This window comes from Callospermophilus lateralis, chromosome 3 (assembly GCF_048772815.1).
Source record: "Callospermophilus lateralis isolate mCalLat2 chromosome 3, mCalLat2.hap1, whole genome shotgun sequence".
NCBI lineage: Eukaryota > Metazoa > Chordata > Mammalia > Rodentia > Sciuridae > Callospermophilus > Callospermophilus lateralis.
The window spans coordinates 26626288-26644369 of NC_135307.1; the positions used below are offsets into that span (position 1 = coordinate 26626288).

An 18082-nucleotide genomic window follows, 5' to 3' on the forward strand; every position below is an offset into this window, starting at 1 on the left:
TCACACATACACAAAAAAGTAAAGGTAACATATGTACATACCACAGCCTGCTGATTTGCCTGCATTTATTTGACTACATTATTTTCCCGTTGTTCTCTTTGAAATTATTAAGTTAAACCATAAGAAATTGACAATTTGGGGTAGGTGTGTATGGTGGCACATGCCTGTAATCCCAGCTACTCAAGAAGCTGAGGCAGGAGGATCATAGGTTTAAGGTCAGCCTCAGCAATTTAGCGAGAGACACTTGTCTCCAAATTAAAAGGGTTGAGGATGTAGATTAGTGGTAGAGGAACCCTGGATTCAATTCCTAGTACCCACCCTCCACACACACCCATACAAATTGCCTTATTTTTTTATTATTATTATTTTTTTAATATTTATTTATTGGCGGACACAACATCTTTGTTTGTATGTGGTGCTGAGGATCGAACCCGGGCCGCACGCAGGCCAGTCCAGCGCGCAACCACTTGAGTCACATCCCCAGCCCCGCCTTAATTTTTTTTAAGCTCAAAACCAGTTAACTGAATAGTTTGAAGGATAATCTGACACTTCATTTCTGTGATTCACTCTATCATTTTTATTATTTCCATCAAATATTAGTAGAATTCCTTTTCTAGATAGTCTTGACTCTTCTAGTCTTTATCCCTCTGCTCATCACTGATTATTAGTTTTGCTGTTCAAGATTAATTTATTGGAAAAACTGCTTTTCCTTTGTCCTGCATCTCCTTTACCCATTCACCCTCAGCACATGCATTTGCCCATAAATGCTAGTTACAAAGTAAATTATGGATATTGTTACCCAGTAAAGCATTAAGCTTTAAAATTTGAAACATGGATAATTTCTTTGTGTGGTATGGGGGAAGGCGCATTGGACTAGAGTCAAAAGACTTAAATCTCAGGGCTGGGGTTGTGGCTCAGTGGTAGAGCACTTGCCTGGCCACCAGTGAAGTACTGGGTTTGATCCTCAGCACCACATAAAAATAAAACAAAGGTATTGTGTCCATCTACAACTAAAAATAAATAAATAAATGAATGAATGAATAAATAAATAAATAAATAAATAACTTGATCTGCCATTTGATGAATAAAAAGCCTTAGAGAAAGTAATTTGACATCTGAGCCTGTTTCTTCATGTATAAAGTATAAATAGTACATTCTTTTGCCACCTACCTACGCAGTTAGGATCAAATGAAACTGAACTGTTAACTAGTAATTGTAGCAATTCTTATGTCCCTTATTTGGAATAACTAGAATAGGAGATAGTTCTTTTTACTGTGTACTTTATAGCTTCCAAAATGAAGGTTGATAATCTCAACTCTGATGCCCATCAACACATAAATGAATAAGTAAAATTGTGGTATACCTTACCATGAAATACTACTCAGCAGCATAAGGATTTACAGGTTAGAGATTTTAAGGACCTGTTCTCAGTATTTTTAGATTTGTATATGAATATTATATTTAAAATGTTTTCTTATGAGAGAATAGATGACAATGGATGAAATTCCTACCTCCTTCTGTTTAAATCTTCTTTAGATTAATAAAGCAATCAGCGAAAAAGTCAAGGTCTAAATCTTTTTTTTTTTTTTTTTTGGCAAGGATTGGTGGCGGGGATCAGGGATTGAACTTTGGGCACTCGGCCACTGAGCCATATCCCCAGCCCTATTTTGTATTTTATTTAGAGACAGGATCTCACTGAGTTGCTTAGCATCTCTCTGTTGCCAAGGCTGGCTTTGAATTTGAGATTGTCCTGTCTCACCCTCCCGAGCCGTTGGGATTACAGGCGTGAGCCACCTCGCCTGGCCTAAATCTCTCTAACAATTATTTTCTTGATAATTTGTCTTCATTTTTGTGGAATGAAAAAAAAAATCTTAATTGAGGTTAGTCTATTTGTAATAAGAAAAATGTACTAGATACAGGGGAAAAAAATCGATGTATATTCATGTGTGTCACTCAATTCTTAAACCAAATTTAATGAGAGATTATTCACATATGATAATAAAACTCACCAATTTTAAGTAACTGCACAGTTTTGACAAATATATACATTCTTGTAACCATGCCACAGCTAAGGTATAAAATATCCTACTTTTAAGGACACTTTTTTTATCTATCTATACATCATCATCCTCAGAAGTCCCCTGTGCCCCTTTGCTGTCGGTCCCCTTCCCATTCCCTGGCAAACAGTAATCTGTTTTTCTGCCACTGTGATCATGACTTTTTAAGAATTTCATATAAATGAGACATTGTCTTTTATGTCTAGTTATTTCACTTCACATGTTTTTGAGATCCGTCAGCATTATTGTGTGTATCTATTGCCCCTTTTTAAAATTTATTTATTTGTTTGTTTGTTTGTTTGTTTGTTCATGTATTTATTTTTTCTCATCGTGTTTCCTATACCATTTTGAACATACAGAGCATAATTGTAATAACATTTTAACATCCTGCTAATACTGTAATTTCTGATCTTTTCTGTTGACATAAGGTCACATTTCCTGTTTCTTTGAATGCCTGCACTTTTATTTTGTTGTTGTTGTTGGACACAGTACCTATTTTTTATTAATTTATTTTTATGTGGTGCTGAGAATAGAACCCAGAGCCTCACACATGCTAGGAGAGCGCTCTACCGCTGAGCCACAATCTCAGCCCCTGCAATTTTCTTTTATGTGTTGGACATAGTAAATTTTATACTGTCGTGTGCTGTATTTTATTGTATTCCTTTAGGTAATTTTGGACTTTTTTTCTTGGATCCTTTCAAGACTTGCTTTTAAGTATTGTTAGAGTGGGTCAAGACCAATTTTTAGTCCAGGGCTAATTTAGTTCCATTTCTAAGGTGATGCTCTTCTGAGGACTCTGTTAGATGTGTTGTAAGATTCTCCCATTTTGATGGGTAAAAATAAAAAAGCTCTGTGTGAGTGCAGTTTTCTGATGGCCCTTTCTTTCCCCAGCATCTGATAGTTTCTCTCTCTCTCTCTCTCTCTCTCTCTCTCTCTCTCTCTTTAATATTTTGTTTAGTTGTAGATGGACACAATACCTTTGTTTATTTATTTTTATGTGGTGCTGCGGGTTGAACCCAGTGCCTCTCATGTGCTAGGCAAGCGCTCTACCACTGAGCTATAATGCCAGCCCTGATAGTTTTCTTCTTGTGTATGCCTATCAATCAATACCCTTCCCAGGACTCAAGGAGACTGCCCCCTGTAGATCCCCATGTGCACTCTGCACATTCCTCCTCCTGTACACCCAAGATAGTCTAGCCACCTTGGCCTCGCCAATTCTAATCACAACTGACAACTCTCCACTCCAAACACAACTGTCCTCAACTGACAAAACTGGGTTCCCCTTCTCTGTGCATCAATCTAGTACCTGCCTCCAGGAAGCACAGAGCAGCCTGAAGGTTTATCTTGGTTTCCCTTCTCCCGGGCAGCATAGTCCTGCACTCCCTGTGTTGAGTGTCTAAAAACCACTGTGCTGTATTTTTTGTCCAGTCTTCTGCTGTTTCCAGTAGGTGAATTTGATCCCTAGGATGCTATAATGACAGGAAGTGGGAGTCTCCTATGAAAGTAGAGTAAAGCATGTATTGATAGTGCCTCAGAGAAAATAGGGTACTTGGCTCATCAGTTGTCAACATACTTAAATCTGACACACTTTAGTGTCTGCTCTTTGTAAGACATAGGACCTAACCTAAGTGTTGTTTCTTGGTGTTCATGGTAACTAGTCTAATCAAAGGTTGACTGTTTTTCTCTGATGAACTTGTACATAAGAAATATTAATTCTGGGTTATTTTTGGCCAAATTATCTAGCATAGCTTTGCATGAATGATGAATATGTTAATATTCTCTCTTTTTTTTGGAGGGGGGGTGGGGATTGAACCCATGACCTTATACATGCTGTGCAAATGCTCCACCACTGTGCCACATCCCCAGCTCCATCAGTATCCTACTTCTTTTTTTTAAATATTTTATTAATTATTAATGAACCTTTATTTATTTATTTGTTTATATTTGGTGCTGAGAATTGAACCCAGTGCCTCATGCATGCAAGGCAAGCGCTCTACCACTGAGCTACAACCCCAGCCCCATCAGTATCCTACTTCTAAGGACACTTTTTTTTTTAACCATCTGTACATTTGATTGCTTGATTATGCTTCAATATATGTGAGAAAATTACTACAAATTTTTCTTATTCACAATTATTTATGGTTTAAAAGACCATTAAACATTTTTTAACCCTTTGTAAAATAATTTTTTTGATTTATTAAAAACAGAACAAATATTTGAACATCTGTTCATAGATGGGCCAACCATAGTGTCAACACTTGGCCAGATATTTAATCAGTTAAATTAAAGAATTATTAAAGAAATGTGTTTTTATCTATTTGTATTTTAGGAAGATGAGTAAAATCAGATTTAAAATATTATTTTACTTTATGACATATAGACTGTTGTTGTCTGATTAGAGTTTTTAAACAATGTGAAATGAAATGGTTAAGAGAAAAATTTGAGGTCTAAGTGGCTTTACCTATGGACTTATGTGTAAAATGATTTAAACATAATTAGTTGGAATGAGTATTGAAATTGGAAGTTCTAGATTCTAGTGTCAGCTGTGCCTTTTACTGCTACTGGGTGATGTGGGCAAGTTACCTGAGACTCTTATAACTTCTAAAAAGAAGATAATAAACATCCTACTTACTGTCAAGGATATGTGGAGTGCTGAATTGCAGAAATTCTTTGGGGATGCTAATATGTCATGGAAACTTTTGACATTAAACTTTATTTTTCCATGTTATGTAAAAACTACTATCAACGGCAAGAATGATAGATTGCAAAGTGAGGTATATTTATTACATTTCACATAGTTTATCATGCAAAAAAATGATGTTGAAATGGAAGAAACAAGCATAGGCCTATTTAGAATGGCGATAGGAAGAGATTACTGTCTTTTTTTCCTACTCCTTTTTCTTAGCATCATTTTGTTTTCTCTCCCACAATTTTCCAGGCAAAGAATGTGTGCAGCAGTTAGCCGAGAACACTAGGTATTTCAGGAGACGACTGAAGGAGATGGGCTTCATCATCTATGGAAATGAAGATTCTCCAGTGGTGCCTTTGATGCTCTACATGCCAGCCAAAATTGGGTATGTTTTATTGTAGGTCACTCAGTGGTCCTTCATTAGACTTAAGGCACCTGTGATAAAAGACTAGGTCTTTTTTTTTTTTTTTTTTTTTTTTTTTGAGAGAGGAGAGAGAGAGAGAATTTTTTTTTTTTTTTTATATTTATTTTTTAGTTATCGGCGGACACAACATCTTTGTACGTGGTGCTGAGAATCGAACCCGGGCCGCACGCATGCCAGGCAAGCGCGCTACCACTTGAGCCACATCCCCAGCCCCAAAGACTAGGTCTTATAGTTAGAAAAATTATCTTCTCTCCACTGTGTCCACTTGTTAGTTAGGCTATAGTTGACATAGTGGATCTAAATTGCAAGATGTGTAAACTTATTATCATTTCATTAAACAAATATCCAAGTTTAACACTGTCTTCCAGGTGCTTAGGATGGATGTGTGAAAAAAACACATCTCTGTCCTTGTGGAGCTTACGTTCTAGTGGGGCAACAGTCAGACAAATGTAGTAATTAGAAGATATTACACTATGTGTGCTCAAAGGTATTACGTGTATCGAAAAAAGAATAATGCAGGCTACATATGGGGTTTGAGAGGACCTGGTAGGTGTGCAGAAATAGCATTAAATAGGGGACAGGTAAAGCCTCCGTGGGAAGGGAAGATGAAATCTGAACAAAGAGGAACAGTCTGTACAGAGGCCACATGCAGGGGCATGCTTAGTCGGTTGAAGAATAGCCAAGTGGTCACTGGAGCTGGAGGACAGTGCCCAAGGGGGAGCAGTGGGCCATGAGGTCAGAAAGGTCGAGCGGAGCATGTTATTGGATATTTACCAGGTGTGCTGATTACCCCAGCTGCTTTGGTTTGTGTGAGATGTACATAATAGAAGCCCTCAACCTGGGACAGCTTTCTTTGTATTTGATGTATAATGAAAATAGAAGACATTTGAAAAGCAAATGAACAATAATCACATTGAATAATTATATCGAACAGTTGTATGCAAAATTACACTGGAGCTGTAGACTAAAGGAGTGATTTGCTTAGTATGGGTTCCATAAAAAAGGTACCTTGTTTTGATGTGTTTTTCTTTTTGATGGGGGATTGTTTTTTGTTTGTTTTAATTATTTTTTCTTTTTTAATTGTAGCTGGACATAATAGCTTTTATTTTATTTGTTTATTTTTATGTGATGCCAGGAATCAAACCCAGTGCCTCACGCATGCTAGGCAAGCACTCTACCATTGAGCCACAACCCCGAGTGGGAGAGTGGGGTTGTTTTTTGAGGCAGGGTTTTGCTGTGTTGTCCAGGTTGGTCTTGAACTCCTGGGCTCAAGTAATCCTCCTACCTCAGCCTCCCAAGCACTGAAGGTATATCTTTTTGAATGGGTGAGTTTTGATCCAGATTTTTAGTATAAAATTAAAATAAGGATCATTTCTCCCACTTGCTTAAATTCATTAAGGGAGCAAATATTTATATTTATCTTTGAATCCCCAGTATCCACCTCAGTCTCCAACACTCAGAAGGCACTCAGTAAATGTTTATTGAAGTGAATATAAGAGAGAAAAATTAATTGGGGTGCCTAGAAGAATGATGATCCCAAAGACTATGAGAGAGAAGTTGGGAAGAGATGCTTACTTAGGGGAAAAGAAGAGTGCAGGTTTCAGTACAGAATTAGAGGGAGTTGGCATTATGTCCTACAAAGAGAGTGTTGGGGAATCTTCTCCAAGTGGAATTATCACAGGTATACTTGAGCTATCAGATCTGAAGGACTCAATCTAGAACCCTTTGTTAGAGAGGACTGTGCCTCATCTGTCTACACAGGTGAAACTGAAGAGGGTGGAGGAGAACTGGGGTGATGTGCTGGACAGTTAGGGAGTGTGATCAACAGATACAGGGAGCTCGGGCTCATCTGACCTGGAAGCATGGAGAAAGTTGTGCAGGTGTTAGAGAGTAGGAAAAGACTGGCACTGATGTATTGCCAGATGTGCAGGATATTTTTCTCATACAAGTATTGTGAAGAAATTAATGGAAAAGTAAAATAGAAATAAGGTAGGTCAATGAGGGAAAAACAGAACAACATAATTTAATAAGCAAAATTAAGTGAAAATTAGCATATGTTATTTAGTCAAGATTCAGATGTGGAGTAAGGCCATAGGACAGCTGACTTGGAGTGAGAGGTAGTGCGAGCAATTAGCCAAAGCCACTGGCCAGCTACCTGACAGAAACTAGAGGCCGCTTGCCGATTGGTCACTCTGCCAGCAGATCTGTGTCATGTTATAGCCAGTTCTCTCTATCTCCATAACGTTAAGACTATTGAAACTGCCAAGCTTAACATTTTTTTATTTGTTCTAATTAGTTATACATAGTAGCAGAATGCTACTTTCCATTTCTCTGGTTGTGCACAGTGTAGAGTTGCATCACATGTGCAGTCATACATGTACCTAGGGTAATGATGTTCATCTCATTCCACCATCTTTAATACCCCCGTGCCCCCTCCCCTTCCCTCCCTCCCATTTGCCCAATTAGAGTTCCTCCAGTCTCCCCGCACCCCCCAAGCTTAACATTTTAAGGACCAGGTTTTTAATGCAAGTTTATTTTGAAGCCCTTGAACCACTGTTAATAACAAAGATACTTTTTTTTAAGACTGTAATTATAAATCTCTTTAGGCAAACCCTATTACAACTGGTCTCTGCCAATTATATTCTTTTACCTTGTGAAGGAAATCATACAGAAGACCACCACCTTAGGATTGAATAAACGAGTTGTGAATTGTCAGTTTTAACTTTAGAAGAAGTTAGAGGAAGTGGTGTCTACATCACCAGAGTTTAAGTCATTCCAGACAGCAAGACCTTTGCTTTATACTGTTCTTCATTTCTTTTCCTCATTTTCCCCTTTGTAGCGCCTTTGGACGAGAGATGCTAAAGCGAAACATTGGTGTAGTTGTGGTAGGATTTCCTGCTACCCCAATTATTGAGTCCAGAGCCAGGTTTTGCCTGTCGGCAGCTCATACCAAAGAAATACTTGATACGGTAAGTGGACACTTTCATCTTGGTATAAACATGCCTTATACTAAAAGAACCCATGTATCACATACATGAAACCAATCATTTGTTGATCCGAATGTTCTCTGAGTACCTAAGACAGCAGTGGTGCCCAATGCTACTTAAAACTGCCATTTACAAAAGAACTACCAAGTGTGTAGCATCACACCAGACCCAGTGTCAACCAAACTCTGGAGAATTTTCCAGATTCATCATACCATTCTGTCTCTATGGACTCCACAGTTGTGCAGTTCCCTTTCCATCCTGTCTGTCTCTGTTCCAAGCTTTCTGGTTATTGTCATGTATGTAGAATTTTCTATCTTAAGCTTTTTCTCCTCCTTGATTGGCTGACTGCAACTCATTCTGTATATTTCCACTTAAAGGAAACTTGCTCAGGTCTTTTCTTCTTGATAAATAAGACTTTTATTTTTGTGTTGCTGGGGATCAAACCCAGGGCCTCATGCAAGATGGGCTAGGCAAATCCAATACCACTGAGCTAGATTCCAGCCTTCCCATACATAAAATTAGGAGCTAAGTCTCATTCTATATGTTCAGCACCTGTCACAGTGCCAAGTATAGTTGGGGCTCATAACTATTACTGGATTTAATTATTTATGATTTCAGTTTATTCTCATCTCTTGATATTGCCTCTTGATATGCTGTTGTTTCATATCTAAGATTTCAGTCTTCAAGTTTTTTAAACTTCATTTATTTATTTATGTATATATGTATGTATGTATGTATGTATGCATGTATGTCGTGCTGGGAATTGAATCCAGGCCTTTGTGCATGCAAGGCAAGCACTCTACTGAGCTATATCCGCAGGCCTTATTTACTTATTTTTATGTGATGCTGAGGATTGAATCCAGGACCTCATGTGCTAGGCAAGTGCTCTATCATTGAGTTACAACCCCAGCCCTCGGTCCTTAAATTGTAAAGTTTTGTTTTCTGAACCGAGGGTATAGCTTAGTGGTAGAGCACATGCTAAACATGCACAAGCCCTGGCTTCTATCCCCACCCCCTACCCCCTTGTCATGTTAAAGCCAGTTCTTTATGGAAAGTATGCTTTGTGGAAGTTCATAAAACTTTAGAATATGACAGCTGCAAAAAAAAAAAAAAAAAAATATATATATATATATATATATATATATATATATATATATATATATATAAATAATTGCTGGAAATATTAATTCGGGGCTGGGGTTGTGGCTCAGAGGTAGAGCGTTGCCTAGCATGCATGAGGCACTGGGTTTGATCCTCAGCACCACGTAAAAATAAAAAAATAAAGGTATTGTGTCCATCCACCACTAAAAAATAAAAGTTAAAAAAAAGAAATATTTATTAATTGGTTTGAGATCTGATAATAATCCCAAAGAGTTTTTATATTTTTTTTGTAAGGGGAGGGGCATTACCAGGATTGAACTCAGAGGCACTCAACTACTGAGCCTCATTCCCAGCCATATTTTGTATTTTATATAGAGATAGTGTCTCACTGAGTTGCTTAGTGCCTCGCTCTTGCTGAGGCTGGCTCTGAGCTCAATCCTCCTGCCTCAGCCTCCAGAGCTGCTGGGATTACAGGCATGCGCCATCTTGCCCGGCAAGAGTTTTTATACTTATATAAGTTTTTATACTTATATAAGTTTATTATATAAGTAAGCAAGAGTTTTTATACTTATATAGAGTTTTTATACTTATATAAGTTTATTATAATAATTTGATTGACATTTTGTATTTCTAAACAACGGAAGACTTTTTACTTCCTATTTCTACACAGCAGAATTTCTACAATTAAGAGTTTATTCTGGGGCTGGGGATGTGGCTCAAGTGGTAGCGCGCTTGCCTGGCATGCGTGCGGCCCGGGTTCGATTCTCAGCACCACGTACAAACAAAAGATGTTGTGTCCGGCGATAACTAAAAAATAAATATCAAAAATTTCTCTCTCTCTCTCTCTCTCTCTCACTCTCTCTTAAAAAAAAAAAAAAAAAGAGTTTATTCTGCCAGGTACAGTGGCTCCCACCTGTAATCCCAACACCTCAGGAGGCTGAGGCAGGAAGATAGCAAGTTCAAAGCCAGTCTCAACATCTTAGCAAAGCTCTAAATAATTCAGGGAGACCTTGTCTCTAAATAGAATATTTAAAAAAAAAAAAAAGAATTGGACTGGGATGTGGCTCAGTGGTTGAGGGCCCATGGGTTCAATCCCCAGTAAACCCCCCTTCCCCCCAAAAAAAGAATTTATTCTATTGGGTGTAGTGGTCCATGCCTGTAATACCAATGACTTGGGAGGCTGAGGTAGGAGGATTGCTTGGGCCTAGCTGGGGCAACATACTGAGAGACCTTGTCTCAGAAGGAATCTTATAATCTAGTTCTACTTGGACTACTGTGGGTTTGTTTGGATGGTTTCTGTTGCTAATCTTTTTCTTTTTACATTAAGGAAGAAAGATTCTTCTGAAGTCAGAGTTTATAAATGCCCTTTTCCTTTGTGTTATTAGTAAATCCTATGAATTTTTGTTTTAAATTAATAAATCCTATGTCAGAGGTCAAGGGTTCAGTGGTTAATGATTTCTCCCAACTGAAATTTAAGCTTAAACTGCTTCCCTGTGAGTTTCAATTAAATCTCTTCTCAGAGGTACCACTGTCCTGATAACATATTGAAGCCCAGCTCTTATTTGCTTTTTATATTTTTCACATTTTTTTCTTCTGCTGAAATACATAAGGAATGCTATTGATGTCCTTTTTCTCTCTCAAAATACTGATTTTTAAAAATTAAGTTTGAGAACAGATGATGTGTCTTCTTACTAATAATCAGCTCTGAAATATAAGGTATACATTGTCATACAAAATTGTAGCAACAAGATTAAGCAGGTTTACGCAGTGTCACAGAATTTGGGAAGTCACAGTCAGCCAGTGTATTTCCTTTCCTACCGACCATATTCTAGCCGTTACATGTATACACATATAACCTTTATCCTGCATACCAGTATTTACAAGTCATTATTTCTGGTCAGCCTGAGGCCTTGTTCAAAAGCAGCTCTTCCCATAGCTGTGTGTGGTCTGGTTTGAGTGAATGCACTGGACACACCAACCTTACCATCATTGTTTTGGGCCCGGTAAACCATCAGGCGTGCCTGCATCCTGCTATCCCTGACTGACGTCTGCCTCATCTGCTGTGTCTTAGGCTTTAAAGGAGATAGATGAAGTTGGGGACCTGCTACAGCTGAAGTATTCCCGCCACCGGCTGGTGCCTCTACTGGACAGGCCCTTTGATGAGACCACATATGAGGAGACAGAAGACTGAGCCTTTCTGGTGCTCCCTAGAAGAACTCTCTCACCAAGGACAGTGTGGCCTTTCTGAGCCAGTTCCAGGAACCACACTTCTGTGGCCATCTCACATGAAAGACATTTCCTCAACTACTGAAGGTGGCCACCTCCGTTCTAAGTGGCATTTTGTAAATAGTAAAAACAAAAAAACTGCTTCACATCCTTTCTTTGCTAAAAACCACCTTTAAAAAAAAAAAAAAGTGATTCACTTTGTCCATTAAAAACATGGTTTATTTTATAGCTCTTCTACTTGTGAAGTCATGCTGGCTCTTGCCTGTCTGGCTAACCACCCAGGCTTTGCCCTCTCTAGCACTTTGCAGGCTTGGGTCCAGCAAGGCTGCTGCTGGCCCTGGCTCTCCAGCCAAGAGACTCCCCCGGCCCTCCTCCCCCTGGGAGCAAGTGCCTTCCACATTTTCCCCTCCAGGTCTTTGAGGCTGCCCACCTTGAAATCCTTATTTAACTGGTCAGGTAATCAACCAAAGTCATAACTTTATAAGTTTAGCCTTGTAAGAAAAACAGTAAACGATGATAGTGCCAACTGTGTAACTGGTGGGGGGCTCCCAAGACCTTGATCTTATTCCATTTTTTGTTCTGGTTACCAGATGATTTTTTTCCTTCTCTTTCTAATATTTCTTCATATGGTCACAGTCTGAGAGTGTGTCCAAATTCTAAGTGCTTTTTCGTGCTTTCAAATTCTAACCCTGACATCTCCCACCTCTTACTGAAAACACACATCATTTTGGAGGCCCAATCCCTGCCTAGTCAGGCCTGTCTGATGAAGGTGATGGACTCCTCCTCACTGATCACCATGTTGTGAATGAGGCTGCTCCAGGGTGAGGGCTCTGCTGGCAGGTGGTGTGGCAAGAGTTGGTACCTCCAGGATGGTTGTGTTGGGTTTCTGCCTCCTTTCTACTTTTCAAAATCATGACAGCCTCTGACTGGGCCTGGGACCAGATTAGGATTTAAACTGATATAGGAAAATGTTGGTCAATCCTTGCTCAGAAATCATTTATCATGTTTCTATTTCAGGATTAAGGTTATTAATTTAACCCTTTTAGAAGATGACCCACTTAAAATTACTCTTTTGAATCCTAGTTCTTTTATTCTTGATGTCCTCAAACAATTTTAACCTGGCTTATGGAGCTAGATTTTCCCTGTGCTTCCATTGTGTAGAATTTTCTTTTTTCTGAGAAATTCTAATAGGAAATCAGATCTATTATATTTATGAGAAATTCTAATAGGAATCTGATCTATTTCCTAAACTGGAATATCCCCTATTTTGACTGTTTTCATACTGTAACCAGGTAAGGGAACTTCTTTCAGAAAGCTTTATACTGCTTGACCAAAGAACAAACCTGAGAATCACCATTTTAAAGTTTTTAATTTTTCTTCAACCAAAGCTCAATTGAAGAGAACGTTTGGCTTTATTGTACCCAAAATCAGTTGGTCTTTTAGTAGCCATCAAGTATTATAGGGGAAGGATTGGGAACAGAATGAAAAAACAGTGGATGAAAGTTGTTTTGCAGATCTGATTTTGAAATTGCTCCTTTTATTAGTAAAGATTCCCAGTCCACATCCTGTGTCTCCCCATCAGCTGTGGCATGTTGTGCAGATGCACGTGGTGGAAGATATCAGCAACGTCGTTGTTTGTGCAGTTTTGTTTTCATGTCCCAAGTGTAAGTTATCTTTGGTCATTCAGCGTCTGAGAGCTTTAAACCCTTGAGATATTCCAAAGTTTTATATCACTTTTTTTAGAAATCAGACAAGGGTGAATAAAAGAACTAAGGAGAGATGCAGGGACTATATTTAGCATGTCCAAGTTAAAGTAAAAGAAAGACTACGGTGACTAAAATAACTAGCCTGTAAAATTAAGTACATTGCTAACCTTTGCAGCGCATCTAATTCCCCACTGTAGAATTGGTTTGCAATACCAGATAGCTTTTGCACTACAGTTACTAATTAAAGATGTAGGTGTAGGGTTTGCAGAAGTCACAAACTTTAATCAATGAACTTATCTGCTAGTCTTTCTTTTTATTTTGGCTTGCACAAAGTTACTGCAAATTAAAATGTCAGTATGGGCATTTAAAATTATAAACACACATGTCACTTTGTTGATGCGAAGTTGTTTCAGGATAAATGTAATTAAGAGTTCATTTTGAAGAGACAAAATTCCTGTGATCTATGCAGGATCTTTGTACTTTGTAGAGGACAAAATGTTGTATGTGTATTGCATATGGCTGGTTGTCTCTACTTAATTGTAATATAAATTTGGGGGGTCCAGTTATTTCCTACAAATCATTAATTATCCAACTTCTTGGGGAAGTACAAGGGTATATAAATACAGTCATACTCATTGAGAATGATCACAAATCTGGGATAAGCAAATATTGTTTATTACAATTTGACATGGCCTGATGCAAGAATCTGGTGGGATTGAAACTGGCCATGGTAGCACATGCCTATAATCCAAGCTACTTGGGAGGCTGAGGTGTAAGGATTCCAAGTTTAAGATCAGCCCGGACAACTTAGCAAGACCCTCTCAAAAAAAAAAAAAAAAAAAAAAAAATTAAGGGGCTAGGGGTCTGTCTCAGTGGTAAATGCCTTTGGATTCAAACTCTAATACCACACACACACACACAAAAAAAAAAAAACATATTGTGCTTCAAATAGGTTGCAGTTAACCATTCCTACCAAAACTGGTGATGTGAGTCAGTTGATAGAGGTTGGACTAATACTTTTTCTTGCCCTTCTTTGTTGCATTGACTTTATTCATTTCAGGTGTAGACTTATTCAGCTGATCATATCAGAAACCAGGAAGTGTACAGCTAGGAGACACAAAATCACATCAAATAATGGCCTAAGTGGCAGTTTCTCCTCTCTCTTTTTTTTTTTTTTTTTTTTTGAATCCAGGGGCACTCAACCACTGAGCCACACCCCTGTTCCTTTTTACTTTTTATTTTGAGACAGGGTCTCACTAAGTTGGTTAGGATCTCACTAATTTGCTGAGGCTGACTTTAAACTTGTGACACTCCCACCTGTGCCTTCCCAAGTGACTGGGATTATATGTGTCCAGCTCTCCCATCTTTATTTTAAAAGCTTTATCCTAGCAGGTAACAAGGAATTTGAAGCACTTTTTTTTTTTTTTTTTTTTGAGCACTTTAAAATCTTTTTTTTTTTTTTTTTGCTTTAGATTAAAAAAGAAAATCCCTTTTAAAAACAGATTCTAGTCCTCAGAACTCCTCAATACTGCTTGTTTGAAGAATCCAGCCACTTAGTCACTATCTTAAACTCACTGGGGGAAGATTTCAAACAGTGAAAATCAGCATCTTCCTCAAGAAGACACAGAAGGTGGACAGGAACCTCTTACACGGCTTGCCCCACTCCCATTCAGAGGCCAAGGAATGGAACATTTTCCTACTGAGTTGTCTCTATAATCCTTCTCTTCATTTGACCTGCCTTTCTTTCTGTATCTTCCAGTTCTTGATTTCTTTTTATTTCTTTTTTTTACAATTCTAGCTCCAGAGAAAACTGATGTATATGGTGGTGCTGGGCTTGGGCTCGATAGCTCAGACACCCTGGTCCTCCTTGTACACTCAGCCTTATGTTTCAAGAGGAGGCAGGGGACTTTATTCCATCCCTCCTTAATTAAGGGGTCCTGTATCTAAGTTTCTCACAGCTGATGTGGTCCAGCTGAACTGTCAGTGTATGATACCCTTTGCTTCCTACCTATTAGTGAAATCCAGGCAGAGTAGCTTACTTGGAGAGATTTCTGACTTCACAGGGGAAAGGGGAAATGATGATCTACCACGACCTCCCTGTTCTCTCTTTTCTAAATCAGGGAGGATTTCTGGTCCCCCCAAATACTGGATTGGAAAGCAGTGTAGAATTGCTGGTCACAGCATGGCAGCAGAGAGAGACCCTGGCTAATTCTTATTTTGTAAAGAGTTGCAACCTTGTGCCAAACCCATCTAAAAATGGCTAAATGCAATTGTTCTCTTGTATAGGCAATTGTTAAGACCTGACTTTAGGGTCCCTTTTCTCTCCTGATGTTCTAGATAAGCCACAATGGATTTTATTCTGTTTGCTTCAGCTGTGTGGTTAGAACAAGAGGGACAGCAGTGTTTTTTCTTTTCTCAGTGCCTGTACTCAACAGAGATCAGAAATTGGTGAGTATTTCACATAGGTATGGAGTCAACTTAGCCCAAAGGGGTTGTGGAATGTGGTGAAAGTAGTATGAAAATCTAGGACTCTTCTTGGCTGCCTAGCTAAGAATCTATCTATAGATTTGTTTGTTTTTCGGGTGAGAGTGCTAGTCCGTTTATTTTCCCGGCCCCAGAACCTGTAGGTGTGCTGCTACCTGCTTAACACAGAAGCTCAGTATGCAGCAGGCATCTCAGTCCATTTAGCCAGGTACCAAAGTACCTTCCATGTGGAGAAAAGCGTGTCCCTTCCTCTCCTCCGCTTTGCTCACATGAAATGTGTGTCGGGCTCCGAGCAAGTTGCTGTGTGTCTAGCCAGAGAACTGACTTAGAGAGCTGGCTTCCGCCTCTCACAGGAGAAACACTAGGGCTTGCCAGTGATCCCCTGGCTTTACTTGTATACAAAATGCTGCTGTTCCTTTGTCATTTCCAGTGACTTCTGTTTTCCAAGCAGCTTTTTGCTATGGAGTCTTTTCTAGGGAGGGAAACAAGGGGGACTAGTTTGCTTCCCTAGTGAAAATGGTCATTCTCGTCTTCCCTGTAGGGTCTGGAGATATCCCATTCCCAGTCCACTCTGGTGCCAGGAGCTGTAGATAGGTTTTGTTTACAGGGTAGCATACATGATAAATGGCCTTAAGCTGTTATTCTTTCTGATATGATGAGTTATATTAAACTGACCCTAAAGAATACAATGGCTCCTACGCTGTGTTCTTAATGAAGCAATACCCAAAGCTCTGTTCTTCTGAGGCATTGGTGAGGGGGTTGAATGAAAGCTACAAACCAGGGCAGCACCCTGACATCGTGCTTTCTCAGCGTCTGCTTTGTTGCAGTGGACGTGGTGAGTGGGTCCGTCCACAAGGAGACTTGAGCCAACTCAAAGTTTGCTTTTTCCAACTCAGTTTCCATGTTTCTTATGCAAAACTTGGTTGCTTGGCCTAAAACTTCCTGGAAAGTAGGGGCCATACCACTGACCAGGGTGGAGTGGCGGCTTGTCTTTATTCGTAGTGTTGTTACTTTGGTTAGAATCCTAAGAGCTTCCTTGCTGGCGCTTTACAGGACACTGGGAATCGCCCTGTCAGTTCAGCCAACAGCCCCCCCACCCAACCATCTTGATGATCCCTCTCTGACAAAGGCAGCTAACAGTAAGGGAAGGGGGAAAGAGAAGAGGAAATGCTGATGGGAGGCCGAGATCTTATTTGTTGGTCCATGTTTTTCCACTGACCAAGTTACCTGTAAACTGGAATTCACAAGGTGTGCTGTGATGACCTCTTTCCTTTGCTGTAATGTTCATATAGTCTGGGAAAGGAAAAGAAGGGGAAGTGTAAATAAAATTTTTTAAATTTTAGTAATGTGTTAAAATGTCACTCTTCCATACCCTGCCTTTTTGCCAGATGATGATTTTTTATTTTTTATTTTTTATTGGATGACTGTGAAGTTATAAATAATGAGTTAGGGTGGTGTATCAATTTTGAGAGTGCATGTTAAGATCTAAAGGGGAACTATTTGAGATGACTTAAGAATCATCCCATGCAAATATATATTGTTTTGCCCTAATAAAATGTTCATAAAGATATATCTGCCTTTATTCATTTAGCTAAGAAATATCGAGAGCTCTATCTGTGCCATCAAGTACAAGGAACATTATCAATCGTAGCAATGAATAGATGTGCTTCCTACCTTCCAGTAAACAAGCGCACAAACAGATACATCATTTTATAAACACTAAACACTGTTGAGGAAAAGTAAAAGGTTGTACGCAGTTTCTGGTTTAGACAGGTGACAAGAAAACCTGTCTGAAGAAGCAGAGGATCTAAAAGAAAGTCTCAGTAAAGAAAAGAGCTCCATAAGCAAATGGGTAGTGGTGAAGCCAGAAAGGCGGTGGCAGAAGCTGGCCACCTGGACTTTGTGGGTCAGGGTGAGGGGTTTCTCTTAATGCACAGGAAAACAGTGAAATATTTAAGCATTGGAAAATATGACCACTATTTTTTTTTTTTGTAGATATAGACAAGTTGACAAAATTTTTATGGAGTGCAAAGGAATACAGTCAAAACAATTTTGAGAAGGGACTTAAGAATACCTATAAAGCTACAGAGTGCTGTTGTCTTTGGAATGGTCATAAAGATCAGTAAAATAATAGTGTTCAGAAATAGACCCATATATATATGGTCAGTTGATTTTTAACAAAGGTTCCAAGGTAATTTGGTGAGGAAAATACAGTTATTTCAACTAGTGCTGAAACAGCTAAATGTCCACAGGGAAATGAACTCAAACCTTATATATGATAATTAAATCATAAACCTGAAATATGCTGACAAAAATTCTAGAACTTCTAGAAGGAAATACAAAAAGACTTTAAAACTACAGACTGTGATTAAAAAAAAATCACAATACAAGTGTTTCATAAAGGATTT

The 18082-nt window shown here is 38.8% G+C and overlaps 1 protein-coding gene across 1 annotated transcript in view; it reads left to right on the forward strand.

Moving 5' to 3' along the window:
- The window catches only part of Sptlc2 (serine palmitoyltransferase long chain base subunit 2), a 114189-nt gene extending 96945 nt beyond the window's left edge, over positions 1–17244 (forward strand). Inside the window, exons 10-12 of the mRNA XM_076849801.2 lie at positions 4996–5131; positions 8010–8139; positions 11330–17244. Coding sequence (XP_076705916.2) covers positions 4996–5131; positions 8010–8139; positions 11330–11449 — 386 coding nt within the window. The 3' untranslated portion in view covers positions 11450–17244. The remainder of the gene's footprint in view (positions 1–4995; positions 5132–8009; positions 8140–11329) is intronic.
- The last annotated feature ends 838 nt before the right edge of the window (positions 17245–18082 follow it).